At 37.9% G+C, this 22,526-nt stretch overlaps 1 protein-coding gene across 1 annotated transcript in view; it reads right to left on the bottom strand.

The window, feature by feature from the left end:
- Positions 1–3,053: 3,053 nt before the first annotated feature.
- The window catches only part of PARD3B (par-3 family cell polarity regulator beta), a 568,533-nt gene continuing 549,060 nt past the window's right edge, over positions 3,054–22,526 (bottom strand). Inside the window, exon 23 of the mRNA XM_060688120.2 lies at positions 3,054–8,930. Coding sequence (XP_060544103.2) covers positions 8,570–8,930 — 361 coding nt within the window. The 3' untranslated portion in view covers positions 3,054–8,569. The remainder of the gene's footprint in view (positions 8,931–22,526) is intronic.

The raw sequence follows: 22,526 nt of genomic DNA, 5'->3' as shown, positions 1-22,526 counted from the left end.
CTCCAAGACAACCTCCTTAGTGTTTCATGAGACATGTTTTCATAACAGTCTCCATAGAAGGGTGAGGCTGACCAAAATGAAATTGAGCTGATCTAGAAGTGATGTCGCATTTGCTATCAGAAAATGAAAGAAAACCTTCTATGTGAACAAAGTGCCTAAAATAACATCCCATGAACAGCGATGTGTGGAATATGTGTCTTTATATTTGTGTTGTATATATTAATTGTAAATGTATTATGGGAAGAACTAACATTCAAATAGAAGATAGTCAAGTCAGAATATATTTGAACTATCAGTTTAATTTGTATTGCTTGAAATTTCACTTTGGATGTCCTAATTGATTTGAGTGAGATTTCTGAGATAGATCATCATATTAAGTTAATAGATTCCAAAAGTTGGTTGGGGGAAAGGAAGCAAATATGTACATGTGCAAGAAGACACAGCTCATCAGATTCAGGAGCATCCAATAGTAAGTGGGAAAGTGGATTTGAATCAAATCTTCAAAGTTCAAACTCTCCTGATAGATGATTGTGCAGCTAGCTAGCATATGATTGTTCAGCAAGTCAGACTATCTTCCTCACATCACTACATTAGTGTTTTCACATATGGCAACTTTTTTCTGTTCCCTCCTTCCGTTTAGCTTTCCAGCCAGGCCAGGCCAGCATTGGTTTTGATCTATTGAAGTGGGGAGGGAGCAGGTTGTCCATCATCAAAGGAATCTCAGTTCCCCTGTTGGGCAAATGCTTGCCCACATACTGCTTGAGGGGAAGACAGAACCGTCTCAGCACACATCAAGGGAGCTCTGGAGGCAGAGATGAGGTGCAGATGCATCCTGGCCTTCTTCGTTCTTCTGTTTGATGCCATGGCACAGAGACTGTTTTCAGATCTTTGTGTCAAATAAAATACCATGGAGCTATTCCTTTCATCTTTCTGCCTCAGCCTAAAATAGCAGGTTCTTCATTCAAGCTTCTCGTTAGATGGTATGCATATCTTAATATCCCTGCTGAGACAGCTTCAAGACCTAGTTCCGGTAGGGTGAAAGATATATGAAGTCTTACTTCTTGGAAATGAAAGCTTGAAAGTTACTTCTATAATACATTGCACATATTCATGACCATACATAGTAAAACATGCTATGATACTTTATAATTTTTTGCATGTCATAATGTAGGTGTTCTCAATTTACAACCATAATGAAGCCTGCCCATAAAGTGGGTCAACACATAACCAGGCATGTTTTATGAGCAGTTTTGGGTGGGTTATGGTGAGATGGGTTGGGAGAAAGGCTGTACAGGTAGTCTTCAACCTATAACCACAATTGAGCCTAAAATTTATGTTGCTAAGTGAGAAATTTGTTAAGTGAATTTTACCCCATTTTATGATTTTTCTTGCCACATTTGTTAAGTGAATCACTGCAGTTGTTAAGTTAGTAACACGGATGTTAAGGGAATCTGGTTTCCTGATTGATTTTGCTAGTCAGAAGATCACAAAAGGTTATCACGTGACCCTGGGACACTGCAACTGTTATAACTGTGAGTCAGTTGTCAAGCATCCGAATGTAAATCACATGACCATGGGGATGCTGCAACTGTCGTGTGAAAAATAGTCATAAGTCACTTTTTTCAGTGCCGTTGTAACTTCAAATGGTCACTAAATGAACTGTTGTAAATCAAGGACTACCTATATATCATATTTTAACAGAAGAGTTGGATTACACTCTGCCTTCTCCCAGGCCTCAAAAGGCCCAATAATTCAATCAACAGAGTTTTATCTCTAAAATATATTCTGTTCAGGTCCTACCAATTGCAGCCTACTCTCATTTCACATCATTTCAAACCATAGATTTGTATATACAATATGCATGGCATCGAAAAAAACCTTTCCTTCCACAACCCATATAAACTTACTCCTCAACCCCCTTCCAGAAAGGTAGAGGGATTAAAGTTTTGGACTACGACTTTTAGCAGGAAGAAGGAAACTAAAATATTTTACTTATATAGATTAAGTTGCTTAAGTTACTTTACTTATATAGAAAAGTAACATTCTCTGCAGAACTCCAGGTCAAAATTCCCGTTTGCATTGAGTGTTGTTTATTATCTGCTAAAAATTAACTGAATCTAGCCTGTCAAATATCACACTTTGAAAATTGCTTTGAGATTTCTTTTTACAGGATGTGGTATTCAAATATTTTAAATAAATAGATCTATCTGTCTGTCTGTCTATCTGTCTTGGTTTTTCTTAATTCCAGAAATATGTTGTAATGAATACAGTCACATTCTTGAGAGGCTGGAAAATATTCTCATGAACCAATTCTGAGGTTTTGCTATCAGTTCATTCTACATATTAGAGAAAGAATTGTTTTGGTCACAGTGCATCAAGGTCTTTACTTGTTGCTACATAGGGAACTATTTTAAATTCTTTTTTTTTAATAATTGCATTTGTTTATGGTAACAAGCAGGCCTGCTCCTGGTAAAAGAGATCAGGGAGCAGATGGGAAGCCTCAATCCCTTCAGGTGCTTTTACTACTAAATGTGTGCACTTAGCATCTGTTGCCATTTGCTAGAGTTTTTTAAATATGAAATGTCAGAAAGGGAGTTCTAAAGAGCCAGGCTTCAACTGGATGTAGCCTGCAACCTACATGAAAAGGAAGCCTGCCATTCACAGTGGGTCTAGGACAACTCGCTGCTGCCATCTCGCCACAGCCAGTGTGCCACGGGACAACTTGTTGTGGACAGTTCCACACAGGATAACTCAATGCAATAAATGTTATCCACCACTATTATTTTTGACATTAATTCCATTTTTGTCAATGGTGGATAACACTTATTGCATTGAGTTGTTTTGTGTGGAATTGTCTGCAGCAAGTTGTCCTGGGGAAGATGTCTGTGGCAAGATGGCCGCGTAGAGTTGGCTACAGCGAGTTGTCCCATTCCGTTCACGGCTGCCTGCATCATCAGCCAAGTTTCTCCTTGACAAACTTCTGTTGAGGTCTGACTATGGCTGAAAAAAAACAAAAAAAAAAAAAACAAATTTAACAAAAACCACAAAAGGCATTTCTTCTCAAAGCTTTATTTTAATGCAAAATAAAACTGTCCAAAATCTATATGGCATCCAGTATCTCTATATATAACAAAGCAAAACAGCTCAAACTTAATTTTGTTACATTCAAATTAATGATGTCTCAAATTTCTTCCTCCCCCCCCAATAATTTCCCCAAACTTTTAACGTTTCAGCTCACACAAATATAGATTTGTTCTTTAAAAAAATCTAAATATAAAAAAAAGGTCACCCAGTGTGCAAACCAGAGCAATTCCCATGATAGCTCCCCCACTGATGCCTGTAGAATTGCACCCAAAATAAACTTGAAATGGATGGCTTGTATGCTGAGGGTCAAAACAAGCAGCATTCAAGTGCACAAATCATCTTCCCAGGTTTTCTGAACAAGGGCCTGATCTGGGAAGGCATGAGCTGCTCCCATAAGAGATAAGTGAATTTACAGAACACAGAATACACAAAAGAATGGTTTTCGCTCTAGGCATAACTAGGCAGGATGTGAAACTGTTTCTGGCTCTGGACTTTAGCTGGGATAAGGAGTTTGGGGATACATTTGGAGAAGGGTGCTTTCCTAAAACTAATATTGCTCAGCCACCATTTTCATTCAGGTAATCAGAGCTTGTTCATTCTTTTGGGATTCTACAGGTGGTCACATCCAATTCAGGCTTTTTAAAAATGTCACCAATAATTTGATAGACAGTACAGTGGTTTTTCTAGTTACTTTAGAAGATTCTGATCAATCTTCTGTGCCTTGCTTGCCCAATATTCAGGTTTGGTTGACCACTGTTAGCAGTTTTTCATCCCTACTACAGTATATGATTATCAATTGAATGTTTCCCTCTTGGGTGTATCAACTGTTCAGAACAAAGTTTGTTTGTAGAATCATTCTTTAGCCAGTTTTTAAAGAAAGCACCAATAAGGAGCACATTCCTTAGCCTTTTTTTTGGTTAAGCTGGAAATGGCTGAAAATAAATAGTGTTGAGTAGATGCAGATTAAAACTATTGCAATGCACACCTCTGGATTACTAATTCTTCTTATCAGAAAACAGAAAATGAGCCAAGGCATTTGTATAAAATCTGGGATTGCTTTCCTGCTTTATTAAGACAATTTCTCCTCCATCCTCTTCCTCCTTTTCCAGGAAAACGAAATTGAAACAAGGGCATAGAAGGTTTCATTTGATCTTTTGCCTAGAAAGGGATCCACACTCCCAAAGCCATTTTACAAGTGGTTCCTGCTGGACTGGTATGTTTTTAAAGCAAATTAATGCAAAGTATATCAGAATATAAATGGATTTTTGCTGGTCAATAATATTTTTATTTATTTATTTAGATAATTGATATGGCTGCCCAAACATATGCCTGCAAAGGGAAAGAGAGCAGCTATTTTCTTAATGGCTGATGCTGGTTTTTGCAAGGATTATATTGTCATCCATCAGCTGTAGCACCTTGTGATGTAAGTGTGGGCTACACATTTTTCTGCAATATGGTGTTGAGAAAGTTTCCATCATGTTCTCTCAGAGAAGCAACCGTTCTCTGATGAAGATGTACCTCTTGAAATCAATTAACACATCCACCTGTTTTTCCCAAGTCAGAATCCTGGCTTTCTGGACTCAGGAGGATGGCATGTAATTCTTTTGCACTTTTTCTCACACTCAACCCAAGAATTTTTATTTTTCTTGCACCTGCACAAAACACCTCTATAGTGTTGTGCTGCATCTATTATTTTGTAACAGGGAATAAATTCCCTTACTGATCTAAAAAAGAGACAATGTTTAATAAGCTACTGGTTAAGATTAACAGTCCGGAAAATCTACTTTTGACCTGCCTGACTTGCTCTATCCAACTGGGCCATTGCAGTCAATGGGAGTTTTCAGATGGGAATTGCAGCTGCGCAGCAACAATTGAGCACCATCCTCAAAACATAAATAACCTAGGCAGACTCTTTTCATCCAGTTTGGATTTACCCTCGCTTTGTTCCTGAAATGCTGTCAGTTATCTTTGTAAAGGGTAGGGTAAGGTTTAGTGGCATTGATTTATAAGGTGGGAGTTTGTCTTTCAAGGCTACTCTTAATTATAGTCAGGCTTGAGAAAGCCACTATCACCAACATTTGTTGTTGCTACCCAAGGAGCCCTTTACATTATAAGTCATGATCATTAAAAAAAGAAAAGCATATTAAAATAGTTTCACTTCACTTCTGACTGTTTGTCTGCATCTACTGCATTCCTGCCAGATTTTTATTCATTTAAGAATATGGATTTTTTAAACATAAATTGAAGGCTTTATACTTGAATCAGAAGCACAGGCCCAATCCTTGAAGAAGAAAGAAAATCTGTTTCAACTTTGGAATGGCTACTCCAAAATCTAGAGTTCTTGAATATTCCTACTCAAATAGATGTCCACATCTGTTCTGTGCACAGCAATTAAGGAAAACATAAACTGAATTTAGTTCACAGAACTTTACTCACAGATTAAATCAGATAACCAACATCACTTCTGGATTATGTTGAGGCTTCTTTAAAACCAAGGAGATTATAAAAAGGAAGCATTGGCAATTCCAAACAGAGAAGAGTTGAGTTTGGATGTGTTTCTTGTTGCACATAAGCTATAAATATGCTAAATACTTGACATGATTCACAAAGGTGAAAACTTTTGTATGTATGCATGTATATGTATGTACATATACATGCATACCGGTACATATATACATACATACATGTATGCTACACACATCAAGGAAATCCATCTATTGTGGGGTGACAAATTAGCCAGAAAAATAAAATCTGATATAAAAAGAAATTGTCTGCCTGAATCATATGTATGTGCAAAGTCACTATATACTGGTGTTCACAATATGCAATTTTCCATCCTCCCTGTAATAGTTCAACTCAATATGGATTTCTTAAAATGTCGCCCTAACAAAAGTAAGTAAGTCATCAATTTCAGACGTGATTACATAGAGGTGGGTAGGGAAAATTAACTGTTTGCTTAAAATGGCATGAACAAGATTTGTTCATTTATATAAATAGATTTTTCAACGGAAGGATCAATGTAGTCTTGCAATTCCTTGCAATTAATTCTTGATTAATCATTCAGGGCCAGTTGAAATTAAATTCATCCACTGGAAATAGATAATTGGCCTTTGAATGGCCATAAAGCTCTGCATTTTAGGGGGGAAATCTAACACATAGGTGTGGGTGCATATGTAAGTGTGCTATGTGCATTAAAAATAACTTATTGGTGACATTCCCCTATTAAAATGAACATACTTGCTATTTCTCATCACTGGAGGCTTTCCATTTAGCCCCATGTTCTCATATATTTAACAGATAGTGGAAAAAGGCTATGACCTTTAACCTTGATTCAAAATCTCTATAGTACCTCATAGTTTCTGAATATGAATGCATATGAAATCAGGGCTACATTCACACCAAGCTGCTGACTCTTTCAGGGACACTAGAGAAACTGACCCTCTAAAATATAGTAATACAAATTTGTGTACATAATGAATTCTCTATAAGCCAAATCTCTTGAGGGTACCTGGTGGAATGAAGCCATTTCAGAAAGGCTAAATGATAAATGGCTCTGCCTACTTGATGACCCCTCTGAGCAATATATAATAATTATTAGATGACCTCTATAATGAATCTTGTTAATTTGCTGCATACCAAAATAAAACCCAAGGATTTTCTGTGGCCAAGCCCAAGATCTTTCATTTGGAAGGAAAAGGGCCATAACATTAGACTTAAAATGAGACCCCAGTCAGAGTTTGGAATTTAAAAAAAACATGCTGAAGCTATTAGAGACTTTTTAGAGAAGCTTTTAGAGACTGAAGAAAGTCTCAGAAGTTTCATTAGTCTTAAGTGGCAAACAACAAAAATCGTGAGAACTTAAACTACCTTTGCATTTTACAGAAATGTGCAAAGTTTGTCATTTCATTTCTTCTTTTCTTCTAGCCACATTCATCACAACTACAGTACACTATGATTCAGAGCATCCATGGGGACAGGGTGTCAAAACCATCAAAATGGCAGCTTTGATTATTTGGTTGCAGCTGCCATTTTGATTTTTTGACACCTGGCCCTTTTCTTCCATCCTGGATATTCCTACCATGATTCTACCTCAGTGGAACCCATGTTATGCTTAAATTTCTCACTTGATAACTATTATACATACTATTATTATTTCTTTTTCTTCCTTTTTAAACCTAGAATCCTCCAATGCTCCCAAAGATCTAAGCACTGTTAATGCTTGGCATTTAACAAACCTTTCCTCTGCTAAACCCTCTAGGATTAGCTGTGGGCTGCTTTGCACAGGTGATTTAAACAAATAAACTAACAAATAGCAGTCTAATAGTTACCCAAATGGTTGAAAACACTCAAACAATTTGTTTTCTGATAAGGCTATGAGAAGGATGGTCGTGTAGCAAAAATGAGTTCCTAAAAACACGATATTCCACAGCCATCTTGCAACCTTTTTGATTTGGAGTTGTGGCTGGGGAAACAAATAGTAATAAAATATCACCAGAGCACAAACTCCACCCTAGTATACAATGATTAAGTATATGCTCCATTGGTGTATCAATGGAGAATCAGCTCTCTCAAGACACAAAGACACCTAGTCCATCCACACACATCAATATACTGGCATACAAATGAACTAAATCGTCTAATAGTTGTGAAATCAGAGGTAGGAAACTACATACTGAGCCCTTTTGTATTTCCTTCCAGAAATCTTTACAATGCAACACTGTATGGTGCTCTATGAACCTTCGGCATCTTTTAAATTTGTCCATCTGCTCTTGTTATTAGAAAACAGAGAGAAGAGGAGAAAAACAGCTTCAGAACTGAAGCATCCTTATAAGCAGCTGAAAAGAATATTCATAAAGGATTCAGAGATGAGGACAATAACAAGTTCCAGGTCATACTTTGAAAGGAACACATCTCAATGATACTGCAGAATATTTCCAATTCTTCAGTTCAGAGGAAATCTTAGTAAAGGACCTGTATATTGACTGTACCCTCAATAGCATGAATTTTGTGCCTTTTCTAAAATCATTTTCTCCCCCCTTCCCCCCAAGACCATTTGGCTGTCTTTTTTGTGCCTGTGTAATTGCAAATAGCCCTGAGTGGCACTTTGTGATGTGCGTAGAAATACTGCTGAGTCTTTATCTACCATCCTGTTTAAACACTTTAAAAAAAAACACACTCTTATTCTTCAATACTTAAAGATCATGTACCATTTGTATGAGTTTGCAGTACAGCTGGGTACATGTTCTGGTCATAGATTGGCCAGCGTTAATGAGCACTTTTTGTGGAATGACTTATAGCATCTTCATAGCATCACCCAGCCAGTGCTGAAGAAATATAAAGCTTGTTTTTATTACCGGTATGTTGGCAAAATAATGGGTGGATGACTCTAGAATATGCTATAGGTTGAGAGTGCAGAAATGACTTCAGAGGGACTAACTGTAAGATGAAGTCAGCCATAAAATATCAACAACAGTCCAGCTTTCAATTATACAGCTGCAGTCACAGAGTCCTTCTGCCTTGGATCTTGATACCTGCATTGGTAGTGATCAGGAGTGCTTTGTCGGTGTCCTATTCTGCCCACTTCATTATAAGGTGGAGCTCTGTGGCCTTGTGGTGGGGACGGTGGTACATCTTGGCGGAGAGGTCCTTTGTGCTGAATTACTGGCTGAGGTGGGAAATACTGTGAATACCATAACTCTGTTGCTCTTGGGCCATCTGGTGGATGAAGGTAGCTCCCTTTGGAGGGATGACCTGCAGGTTGGCTTGCAGGAGAGTAGGGAAGATCTCTTTCTTTGTGTGCTATCCGTAGCCCTGTTAAATATTCCATTGGTTCTACAGATCCATGCCTAGGAAGAAAAATAGAAAGGATGGGGGGGAGAGAATATGTCAGTAAATAGTCTTGCATCAGCTTCATCTAAAATACAGCAATTGTTTTGGGCAAGAAATGTCATTTCGAATAATTTACAAAAGTCCCACAGAATAGAAACTGAAGCTCTGGACTGGTAAAACACAAAGGAAGCCAGTGGAAAAATCCAGCCTCGACATAATGCAGCTTCTTCATCAAAAGGTTCAAGCTATTCATGATTTATTTGCAAAACTGTACTGAAAGCACTTTTTTTTTTTGTAAGAAAGTAAAGTCTTTTTAATAAAGTATACTTGTGTCTTGTTTAGCCTGAAGATATATTGATGACTTTGGTCTGTATCTCAGCAACCCATAAGGCTCATGTACAATTCACACCTCAAAGCTGATTTGCCCATGTTCTCGCCTCAAACATGCCAGTCCATAAAACTCTTGAAGGCCCACAATTAGAAATTCCCATAAAAATATTAAAGATAAGAGGATATAGTATCTGTTTAGTGAGCTAGCTGCCAATGACATTTTTCTCTCTGTGTGTGCAGCAGCCATGTAACCTGTGGTATATGTATGATCTTGTATACGCTTCTCAACTTGCTTCCATTAATTTATATTTGACAAGATTTGGATCATTGAAAAACTCACGCCATGGACTGCCAGGGGAGAGCTGATGATGGGGTCATTCTAAAGGTTTTCTTCCCCAAATTTAGATTTATATTAAAGAGATATTCTCCCTAAAGCCAGGACAAATGATACATGGAATAAAGAAGTGTTGTATCTAGATGTCAACTCTGACATGATGAAAGTTTGACCTATTAGGAACTGTTCTCTGAAGAGTGAAATGCTTTTTCAGTTACAGAAAGAACTCTGGATGTCTTTGAACTGACTTGCTGACTGTAACATTGAAAAATCAAAGGAGTTCATGTCTTAGTGCTAGGTTTGTCAGATCCAACATGTCATATTTTCCACTCTTTCATGAACCTCAGACAGTGTTTCAAATGTTGTATTCTTCTGCTAAATTTGTGCAATTCATGTAATTTGTGCAATTATGTTTCATGCATTTGATCCAGTTTGCCAAAGAAAAAAGTGAAGCACTGGAGAATAGCCAAGGGAGAGCTTCTCCTAGGAGTAGAGATATTTAGAAAGCATAAGACAATTTTTTTGCATAAGCAAAACTGAGATATTTATACTTACAGATTTTTTTTCTAAAAGAGGCAAGGGAGCTGTAGTGGGTGGGCAAAGATTCAAAGTGAATATGAAACAGATGGATGGACAGACAGAAAGACAGATAATCAGCCTAAATCAATCAGCTGCAAGATGAAGGTGTCTTCACTTAACATTATGAACCATAGAGAAAGGATTTTAGACTTCCTAGAGAATGACACCAATTATCCCAAATCACCATCACTTCCATGCCTAAAAGTAGACCAGAATTTGGGTCTTCTCATTCCCAGTGCAGTACTTTAACCAATGCATCACATTGTCTTACACACACACACACACACACACACACACACACACACCAGTGGTGGGTTCCACTTACCTTCACTACCGGTTCGCTATCATGAACATGTGCAAGCTTTGTGCACATGGATCACTTCTGCGCATCCACATCACTTCTGCACATGCGCAGAACCTTCTGCGCATGTGCAGACCATCTGTGATGACATCTGGATGGGTGGGCAGAGCCACCCAGAGCCTGTGTGTGTGTGTGTGTGTGTGTGTGTGTCTGTCTGTCTGTCTCTCAGTGGTGGGTTCCTACCGGTTCGCACGAACCGGGACAAACTGGTAGGAACCCACCACTGAGAGACAGACAGACAGACAGACAGACAGACACACACACACACACACACACACACACACACACACAGAATTATGTTTCTTCGTAAACTAGGAAGGAAGGGAGTTTGCATGTAGTTACTTATGTTAAGTAATTTGTGGTCTTTGACTTGATGCTTGATGCAAAAGCCATGCATTGTTAGAGTTCCATCTGGATAAAAAAAAAGTACCTATTAGTTCAAGTCATCTATAACTTTGGGCTACAGAGTCATTCAAAAGAGAGCTCTACTTCTCCTTTCTAGAAAAGTGGCAGAAATATTGAGTCTCTGTTGGCAGTTTAGAATTAGCTTAAAATGGTTCTTTGATCTGGCTTTCTTGCTAGATGTGTAGGTAGAATATATATTTCCTTTTTGTTTTGTTTTGTTTTTTGCTTTGTCAGCCACAGCCATCTTGATAAAGATGGACCTTGTCAGTCACGTTTTAGCTAACTCCAGTTTAGATTACTGTCACATGAAATGTGCTCCCCAAGGGAGCAGGCTTGTCATCCATGTCTTTTCAATGCTATGCTGACAATCTTATCTCAGACATTTCTATAGTGCTATTATTCCTATGATGTTGGCCGCCTGCGTTATATTGGAACAGAATCTTTTTAATGACTTTTCTGTATTATTTATTAACTATACATATTTTTTTCTTTTTAAATTACTTCAGTAACTTTGTGGTATGCTCAGAAAATTCAGCTGATGTACAATCTTAACTTAGCAGATACGATCTACAAATCAATCAATGCAGTCAGAAATTACTCAGAAACTGTTATTAGTTCAAATGTTGCAGTTTAGTTGCTGCTGGGAAATAAGCATTTTGGCAAACTATAGCAACATAGCACATCCAAATTTAGAGCAGAGAGACCTATTCTTGACCAACAAACAAGTCAATAAATAAGCAAGGTATTGGTTAGGGTTAGGGTTAACTCAGTTCAGGATGATAAATAAAGGAAAGAAAGAACATATGCACACAATACAGGTAGTCCTTGACTTAAACCATATGTTTAATGACCATTTGAAGTTAGAATGGCAGTGAAAAAAGTGACTTATGACCATTTTTCACACTAACAACCATTGCATCTCCATAGACACGTGTTCAAAATTCAGATGCTTGGCCACTGGCTAATATTTATGATGGTTGCTGTTTTCCAGACTCATGTGATCACCTTTTGCAACCTTCTTACAAGCAAAGTCAATGGGGAAGCCAGATTCACTTTGCAACCGTGTTACTAACTTAACAACTAGCAGTGATTCACTTAACAATTGTGGCAAGAAAGATAATAAAATGGGACCAAATTCACTTAACAACAAGGACTACCTGTAGTCCCTTCTTGATCTAATGCTACTTTCAATCATAAAGAAAGTATCCTGAATTAGGGGATAGAAAGAGAACCGATTGTCTTGAAACGTGGTTGCAGTAGTACAGGTGGCAGCAGTAGTTCCCACCACACATGTTGGCTTGTAGTCCATTCAGCATCTCTGAGGGTGGCTTTATACCTTCAACACTTGGTCTGGAGTCTCTCACAGCAAACAGGGAGGGCCTGTCTTTTATAATGTTCTGTTTTTAAAGTGAAGAATCTCATGGGAGTACAGGAGCCCTGAAAGTCCAAGGCCTGGAATTTTTCCTCTTTCTCTTTCCACTTTAAACAGGAAACATTTGCACTAAGCAATTCCAGTGGGAGAACGCAGGTTCATTTCAAGGCAGATAATGTTTGCGTGTTGCTTATGTTTGGTGATTTATCCTATGGGCTTAAATGAGTCCAGCAGGAAGAAAAAACACACATTATGTTTCATGTCATGTAAAACAATGCTTGGTGAGTCTGGAGCACAGCACAGACACGAATCACTAGACAAATAAGATGAGGGTCAGAAATGTGCAATTTCAGATAAGAGTAGAATGATCAGCAATTTGCTTCTTCTTTTTTAAAGTTATTATTTTGGCATGCCAGAACATGGCATTTAAAAGTGCTGAGCAACAAAAGTAGGTTATCATGGTTTTAACTCAGACTGGTTAGTGCAGGAAGCTGGAGGAATTTCATATACTCCTAGAGTCTTAGCAGGTAGGGAAGATTATGAGATCTTGTAACTATATGAATGAAGCATTAAATGTTGCCTCACTTTTTGATGAAATGAACTAAGCAACAAAAGAGACTGAAACTAGATGGAATACCCCCAGGATGGACTTTGTACTCCTTTTTTTTGAAGAGCTTTATCTAAATTGTAGTGAGAGTCTGAATATCTAGAATGATCAGCCTGAAACAATAAATGTGGTGATGTAGCTACTTTAGCTAATTTGAGTAAAATAAAGTTCTCTTAATTTTGTTGGACTGACAATATTGTTAGTATTTTCTTTGCTTTGCTTCCCCCCCCCTCTGTTTTTTTCTTTGTGTGTGTAGAAAATGATGACTTTAGGGGAATTTTATCTGGTGGATAAAAAGTGGAGATAGTTCATAGAATAAGACAAAAATAAGATAGAAATACACATACTGGCCCTAATTGAAGTCTCATGACTAATCCGGAGAACAAGTGGAAAAAATGTTGCTAACACAAACCTACTATTTGTTGTGTTAAGAAGGTGATTTACAGAAGTTACTTTGATGGACTGTTTTGAGTGCAGGCTGTGGAAAAAGGGAAAAAGGATTTTAATTAGGGTGTTTTTGAAATAAACATACAGAGTGTTATTTCTGTTACTCTTGGGGAGAGATGAAGCACTATTCAGGATATTAACCCTCTTCTATCCTCCCTAATTTTTATATACTAATATAAAAGTACTAATGTACTAATTAGAGGACTAATTTTTTAAAAGGTTGTTAGAAGAAATAGTAAAAATTATTGCCAGAGTTCTAAAGACTTTGAAATCTTGCCAAGGCAGCCCCCAACAGCCACAACTGGGCTAAATTATATGTTTATATTGAAATATAATTCCTTTTTGTGTAAAGTTGTGAATATAGAAACTAAGCTGCTGTTTCAAAAAATGTCACAAAATCACGTTGGTGCTGAAATGGGCTTCTTTTCATATATGCAGTCTGTAGTTGTCATTTATTTTCAAGTTGTGCATTTTCTTTTCTTATTGATGGTGGTCAGCAGTGTGGAAGGGTTGAGAAAAGTGCACATGATAATATCAAGACACAGGAAAAGTGGGGCTGTCACCTTAGCATGGAAAGCAGAGCAATGGCTGTGAGAGATTTACTTTTATTACATTTTATTTTGATTTACATTTTATTTTTCTGATAAAAGAAAAATAAGGGGAGAGCCTGATAAAAGTGTATAGCTACAGAAATATAAACATACTTATGTTTATACTCGCCTTTACTTGACTTTACACAATGCCTTACTTGTTGCTACTTTCCCTAAAGAAACAACACACATGCAGACTGAGAATTCACTTATGTGTCTTTTACTTTTCCCTTTCCAAACATAAGGAAAAGCAATACTGTTTTTCACTTTGCAAAAATGGCTTATCTCCAAGGAGGTCCTAATGAATTTTATTCTTGGCTCTTATTGTTTTTGTTGACTCCTGCAGGCCCCAGAGTTCAGAAGCCCGGTTCATGCCTCCACAGTGACCCATGCTTTGGAGGGTACACAAGTCTCTCAGATCAACAGGGAAGGCAGAAAGTCAGTGACCCATGGGATTCATCCAAAATGTCTGCTGCACCAAAATTTCTGCCACTCAGAAAACATGTGAGGAACATTCCCCATAAGGGAAAGAATGAGAAGAAAAACTATCCTCAGGAATTCCAACAGGTCACAGAAGATTTAACAATATGGGAAATTTAATAACCCCAGAGAGCAAATGGAAAACTGATGCAGTCTCCAGCGTACATAATTTTGTCAATTAGATCAGCTGCCCATATCACCTGGCAATGTGAAGAAAAGTAACAGTGATATTACTTTTACCTGGCAGGCAAAGTGGCAGGTGAAGTTGTTGAAACTGAGCAAGTATTGCAAGAGTGTAAAGACAAAGATACTCATATTAATCTCTCAGGCTCCTGGCATTTCCCTTGCTTCTAGGGGATAAGCAAGTATGATCTTTTGTACATGCAACAAGAACATGTAACCAGAAATTCCACAGATATATGTCACCCTAAAGCACTAGAACAAATAGGGGAAAATAAATGAATGTGATTATAGTCTTATGCCTTTAAATTTTTGGCCCTTTCTCCTAGGTATATATGTTTAGGACCTTCTATTCCCTTCCATGAATAGAGGGAAACTATCTAAATAGAGAGACCCTCTATCTGGGGAAACTCTGCTGAGGATCATGGTTTTCTAAAGTCCTCATTTAGTTTTCCACTGAAAACAGCTCAGTCTCTACTGTTGGAGGGACACAGGAGGAGGCCAGGCTAATCAACTCATCCTGCCTTCGTTGAAAGGATAGCTCTGGCTTTCTCCCATTTCTTGCCTCTTCTCAGCTCCTTGCTTTTATTATATGCTCCATGCGCGCGCACACACACACATACACATCCCTTTTGTTCACTTCCAACAACATCTTTTCTTACACATACTCAATCCCAAGAGGAGAGCAGGGATAGAGTGTCCCTCCTCATCTCCTTGAATGCCTCTTTCCAGCTACTTGCTTTCATTATCTGCACCTCCTGCTTATTTGCTCACTTTTAAGAGCATCTTCCTCTAATAATGTATTCTTGTCAAAGATAAATACATCCATTAACAAGGAAACAGTAAAGAAATGCCCTTTTCTTCTTTCAGGTTAATATGTGGCCAACTAAAAAAGTGCGCCCATTCAAATTTTCAGAAAATTAGTCTTGTTCAAGGTCTTGAAAATGAAGAGGAAAACAAAACAAAACAAAACAAAACAAAACAAAACAAAACAAAACATGGGTTTTGCATGGTACTGGACCAATAAGCAATAAGAACCAGTCTTCCAGAAAGTGCATCAAACTATATATTTCAAATGCTTAAAAGTCATTAAAAAGCAATCAAGTTAAAATGATAAGGTATGATTTTAGCTCAGGCTACAGAATTCAAAAACAATGTTTTGCTTGTTCTGCTTTTGATATATTCATTACTATACTAAAACCAATCATTTGAACTGGGTCATTTCCCCAAAGGTTCAAAATCAGAACCAGTGAAAGCATATAAAACAGAATCATTAGACAAATGGCAAGGACACTTAGAACTATTTGTACCTGAACATTCAGCTTTATGAGTTAAAAATAATGTAAGTTATTCCCATCTTACTGATGGTATAGTCTAGCAGAAAAAAAATGGTTCTTGGGTGGGCTTAGCTCAAAGCCATATCATGGAGTCATGCTGTGGATTGCATTACTCTTATGCTCAGTTCTCCATTTTCAAACGCGAAAATCTGAGGTAATCTCACCAAAGATTATGAAGCACTTGTAAACTACGGATGCTCCAGAAATGATGAAGTTCATAGTTCAGTTAAGCCCTATTTCGTCATTTTTCTTTAGTAAACTAAAAAGAAAATATACCTCTGACCAGGCACAAGATTGCAGGTGTCTTAATCTGACTGAGACATTTTCCTTTATCACTGGACTGAGATGTGATTTGGAATTTCTAATGCAATTTTGAATCCTTTAATTCCATAGTCACATTGTTTAGAATTCTTTTATTCATGTGAGATGTTTACTCTTGATGTAAATATATGCTATCTCACAGCTTCTAATCTAATGTCAAAAACTATTTCAAAGCATAGAATAAGGCCTACAGTATTTATTTCTTTTACCTGAGATAACAGTTGCCAGTGGTACAGAACTTGACTCTCAGTGTAGAGAAAGTCTGAATCATACAAGTCCTTGCCTGTAGCCCAGAAACAGATTTACACCCTTAATGAGAACCAGACCGCAGAGAACTCCTGTGCAAAATCCAGCACTCTGCCAGTGCTGGTTCCAATGCTGGAATAGACACTGATCTTCATTATATGCTTTGCAAAAGTGCTACATAAGAGGCATATGGTAAGGACATGAGGGAACAATTCCAATCTTACTCTTTGGGGGCCTTAGGAAGAGATAAATGTTAGGGGCAAGAGGCAGATCTTACACTGCCAGAGATCTTCCATAAGATCTTAACCTTCCATAAACAACTTGCAGGTGTCTGGTTATAAGTAAGTGTTTTCAAAGAGAACTCTGCCGTTATCATTTTGATAGGGAGGAAGGTGTTCAATGACTTTGTCCTATTGTTCCAACAAGTTTAGTTCTTCTCTATTACAAGTAGCCAAACAGCAGCATAATACAAAGTTAGGAGATAGTTCCTTCCAAAACCCAAGCCCAAAGAATCTTAGACAAACTATTGCACAAATCTCTTATGTCCTCAGCGCTTACTATATTTACTCAATAACCCAAGTTCAGAGTGTAGAGAGAAGTCCTTTTGTGGGACAGCAAATGCCCAGTAGTAGTAGCAATAGCACTTAGACTTATATACCGCTCCACAGTGCTTTACAGCATTCTCTGAGCAGTTTACAATGTCAGTGTATTGCCCCCAACAATCCGGGCCCTCATTTTACTGACCTCGGAAAGATGAAAAGCCGAGTCAGCTTTGAGCTGGTCAGGATCGAACTCCTGGCAGGGGGCAGAGTTAGTCTGCAAAGCTGCATTCTAACCACTGTGCCACCAGGGCTCTTTCTGTTCATTCATAAGGCTTCTGATCATTTGTTCTGATAATTTGTTAGTAAGGAACCAGGTAGAGAATTTGAAAGCGGGATCTTCCAAGAGAAGTTGCGGTCAAGAAATTGGACCTATATACAGGAACATTTTTACATGCATAAAGTTTATTAGATTAGATGTTTGTGCGTATGTGCACAACTGTATTTATCTAGGGGCAAACCTATCGGCTACAGCTTATTGAAATCAATTTGGAAATCTTCAGAATAGGCTGGCTTCTTCTCAAATGTCCTTGGTTTTAGTAATTTTAAAATAACATTTAGGGAAGAGGGCCATGCTTTTCACATTTAGAAACGTCAGGGTCCCAAACTGCTAAAGGAAAACATAGATGCTAAAAGGAAACACATTCTGTTTGTTGCTGCTGATGTCCATGAAAAACTCTTGCACCTCATAGTACAAAGCAGATGTTTAGTAACTGCCATCCAATCCTTGCATATGCCACACACAGACTATTTATGAGTTGCTCTTGTAAAGGTGCTGTCTCCTCCTATTCTTTATCAACAAAGTGTGGCTACAAAAATCAGACAATGTAAACTCTTATCATCTCGGCCTCTCCTGCAGCACATGCCATGCACTAGAGGCTGTTTGTATTTCGAGGAGTCTGTTTGGAATTCCTGCCGTGTCAGATTTCCAGTTTCTAGACCTCACATGCAGCACTGCCGCTAAGCAGGATTAGCAAGCTACTAGGCAGCATTATATATTACAGGGTTCTGATTTCTTTAGGCTTTACAGAAGAGATCATTTGATGACTTAAGATGCTGAGTGGAGAACAAATGTAACAAAATAAAAGGCTTCACATACCACTTTTCTTTGCATCAATCTAAAAAAAAAACCTACATGAGTTCCTTCGCTATGCTGATAGCATAATTTGGATAAGGACATGTTTAAAGAAAATTGAAGAAGATAAGTTGGGCTAGCTTATCTTCTCCTTTGTGCTACTGCAGTTAGATCCAATTCCACTCAGAATCCAGACATCATAGAGTGAAAAAGTGGGCGAGAAATGGGGGTTGCTGCTCTGATTCAAACTATTTTCCTGTCTAACCCACAGAAATACAATGAATGATGCTGGCAGTACTGCTTCCACTGAACTCTTGGGGGATAGTTGATGTCTGATTAGAAGCCTTGAAATGCGAAGCTGAACCTCTACTAACAACTTGTGATAGGAATAACTGTCAAACAAAATAACTCAACCTGATTGCTTTAAGTAGTGAAATCATTCAATTAGAAAAGTCAGTAGTAGCAAACTTCAGTACACAGTCAGATTATTTTCTGTGCAGAAGACAGAAGGCTTCCTATTATTTTTTATGATTTTTTCCCAATAATGTCTTTGTCGCCATGTCTAATTTAGTTAGCTTCTTTCCAAGTTTCTCTCTTCCTATTTCCCCCACAACAACGACAGAATTATTGGCAAACTCAGAGTTGGGCTGAAAGAAAGTGATTGGCCCGAAATCCCGAAGCTAGCTTTCATGCTTAAGGCGGGACTAGAATTTATAATCTTCTGGTTTCTATCCATGGCTTTAACCACTAGACCAAATTGGCTCTGTTATTAGGCCTGTAAAAATTTTAAATTTACTTGCGAGATGTTTCAAAAATAAAAAAATAAGGGAAAGAGACATTATAACAAAGAGTGTTAGAGTAGTTGTACAGATTAAATGTCAAATATTTATTTATTTTTATTTATTTATATTTAAATTTATATACTGCCCTTCTCCCGAAGGACTCAGGGCGGTGAACAGCCAAAGGTAAAAAACATAGAATACAGAAATTTAAAAGCAATTTAAAATATATTAAACAATTTGGCCCAACAATTAAAATACCCCATTTAAAATTAAAATTAAAATTAAACAATTGGAGAAGTTAGGCTAGCCCGGCTTGTTGAAATAAAAAAGTCTTGAGAGCCCAGCGGAAAGTACGTAAATCCAGAATCATCTGTATCTCCAGGAGGAGCTCGTTCCAGAGGGCAGGTGCTCCCACAGAGAAAGCTTTCCCCCTGGGGGCCGCCAGTCGACATTGTTTGACCGACGGCACCCCGAGGAGCCCCTCTCTGTGGGAGCATACTGGCCAGTGGGAGGCTCTCGGTGGCAGAAGATGATCTCGTAGATATCCAGGCCCTAAGCCATGGAGTGCTCTAAAGGTGGTCACCAACACCTTGAATCGCACCGGAGGACCACTGGAAGCCAATGCAGCTCGCGCAGGAGAGGTGTTACATGGGAGCGCATGACACTCCCATAATCACCTGTGCGGCCGCATTCTGGACCAGTTGGAGCCTCCGGGTGCTCTTCAAGGGGAGCCCTATGTAGAGAGCATTACAGTAGTCCAGGCGGGAAGTGACGAGGGCATGAGTGACCATGTGCAAGGAGTCCCGATCCAGAAACGGACGCAACTGGCGAATCAGGCGAGCCTGATAGAAAGCCCCCCTGGCCACGACCGTCACATGTTCTTCTAAGGACAGCCATGCATCCAGGAGGACACCCAAGTTGCGAGCCCTCTCCGTGGGGGCCAACGACTCGCCTCCAATAATCAGAGATGGCACCAACTGACTATATCGGGACGCCGGGAGCCACAGCCACTCAGTCTTGGATGGGTTGAGCTTGAGCCTGTTTTTCCCCATCCAGATCCGCACGGCCTCCAGACACCGGGACATCACGTCAAGGGCATCATTGAACTGGGTTTTCCAATGAACGTAGAACTTAGAATCAGTTGTTAAGAACTCCAAAAACAAAATGAGCAAAAAATATGCTGTTTGGAAAACATGTGTTTGGAATTATATCCCATTGAACAAAGTGTGCTTTGCTTTAGTTTGCATCCAAACTAAAATATTAGTTTGGATGCAAATTAATCAATGAATGCACTAAAAATACAATAACTACTTGAATGAAATGAAGCTCAAAACGTTCAAAATAGAAACATCTTTTCTTTAAGTCTTAACAGCTCCTCCCTTGCTTAACCTGGGTGTTTTAGAGCTCGCCAGGATAACAGGCTATTAGGTGGCTATTAAGTACATTGAAAATAAAAAGCAAATTACATGAATGGTCCAATAGATTTTGGAATAAGCTACAAGGGAAAGTGACTATTGTTTGCCTAGCTTTCTTTACATACTGACAATCTTGGGCAATGCTGGCCTCCTTTCTATGATTCCCTCTTTGGAATTAAATAACTTATTGAAAAACATGCTGCTATTTTGTGACCTTTTCAAAAGCGAAAGGAGCTAAAGCCTAATGTAATGACTAGCTATTTAAATTAACAACATATGTTTTACTATATGCTGTACATTGTTTAATACAACATAATACCATGATTGTCATTAACCTCTTGGCATCAGGAATTCTCTTTTCCATGCCAAGTAATCCCGTCTTTTGTGTTGCAATCCTTTTGACCAGGTTTAGAATGTGGGTTCCTTCTTTCTACTCTTTGTTCCTCAAATTGGTATGAGCTGAGATCTTTATGTTAACAAAAAGCATTCAGCCCTGTGGAAAAAGAGCCTTGCATTTTACTGAATTAACCTTTCGGACCAATCTAGAGATGGAGTATTAGAGAATTCCTAGGTGAAGGAAGCAAAATTGCCACCTTGGAATGGCCAAAACTTTAAGGATCAAACCAAAATAGCAATCCCATCCCAACAGATTGTTGGCTTGAATTATGCACTTTGTTCAAAGATGGAGAAAATGCTTGATATTATTGAGGAGAGGCAACCAATTCTCAGTAGCAAGAAATTGAAATAAGGTCTGGTATCTCCTATTTAGTTCTAAGCCACTGCAGTCAGTGACAATCTGTTAGAATTTGGGTATCCTGGTTTACTTATTTCCCCAGCTGTCATCCCACACTATTTTTCTTCATGGAAAAAGAAATTTGCATGATCCTAATGAAATCTAAATATAATAAGTAAATATATAAATGGAAAAGGTACAGATTTAGAAAGAACAAACTGGAGTCCAGCTTGCATCAGATGTGTGATTAATGTTAATGAGGCACCTGATATCAGAAACTAAGGAGAACAGGTCTGAAGGTGAGCTTGTTAGTAGCTGGCAAGATTAAGCCTTGTTAGTGCATTTAAAATAAAATTCTCTGATACTCTCTAATGAAAATATCCTTCTCTAGCATGCATTGAGAAAGCCAGCAATATTGGCTATAAGGGGAAGGGGTGTACTGCAGATGAGTTACATATTTAAAAACTGCTTTTTGCTAGTGCTTTCCCTACAGTGCAGAGATTTTAACAGAGTATGTAAAACAAGTTCACATATAAAAACACATTTTAATCAGTTCCTATTTTGTACATGAAAAATCAGCTGCACTTTTAAAAGAATTTTCCACAAACAATAGAAGCCATTAGCAGATCTCCTTAAGTTGTAACAAGTGGTACAGAAGATTCTAGCTATTTAAATGTTAGATTATTATTATTTTTATTCACATAAAGCCTGATTTTTAGAAGATGGATAAAATACTATAAAAGGTTATTAATATACTACAGAACATTTTAAAATTATCTTTTATCTTAATTAGAGCATTCATTGGTGTTTCCTCGTCAGTGCTCATCTGCCCTATCATTCTGCAATTATACAAAAAGTTTCACTGAACTCAGAAGAGTTAGTTATTTAGAAATTTCCCTCAATTTTAGACTTTAATTTCCAAATATAGTAATTCAAGCATATTTGCTAAAACATCTTTATTTCTTGTCATACCTAAAGCTCAAAACAAAGTTCACCATCTTTGTTTAAAATATTTTTGACTTTTCATTAGATATTGCACTGTGTATGTTTACCTATAGTTTTTTTTTAATATAACAGAAATAATGGATCATTATTTCTATTTCCTCTACATGACATTTATCTGCTGGGTTATATAAAAGTGGTCAGTAAGAAAGTACTTTGAGATGAAATACTTGATTTTATATTATGGCCCACCATGTTATTGTCATTTTCCCAATTTTGGAATGCTCCTTCTAGTTATCCACATTCCCCAAATTCAAGAAAAAGCCGTTCCAGTGAATATTTGTAGTAAATGCTACAGGAAACAGCCATCAACTGTCACCTTTGCAACTTGCTTTGGTCCTACCTGAACCAAGGATCTCTTCAAAAAGAAGAAAAAAATTCAAAGTTTGAATAAGTGACAAGATGCTGATGATGATAA

This window comes from Pantherophis guttatus, chromosome 1 (genome assembly GCF_059756535.1).
Source record: "Pantherophis guttatus breed Tessera chromosome 1, ASM5975653v1, whole genome shotgun sequence".
NCBI classification, from domain to species: domain Eukaryota; kingdom Metazoa; phylum Chordata; class Lepidosauria; order Squamata; family Colubridae; genus Pantherophis; species Pantherophis guttatus.
The sequence above is the reverse complement of the archived record's forward strand: the minus strand, read 5'-3'. Positions and strand labels throughout refer to the sequence as shown.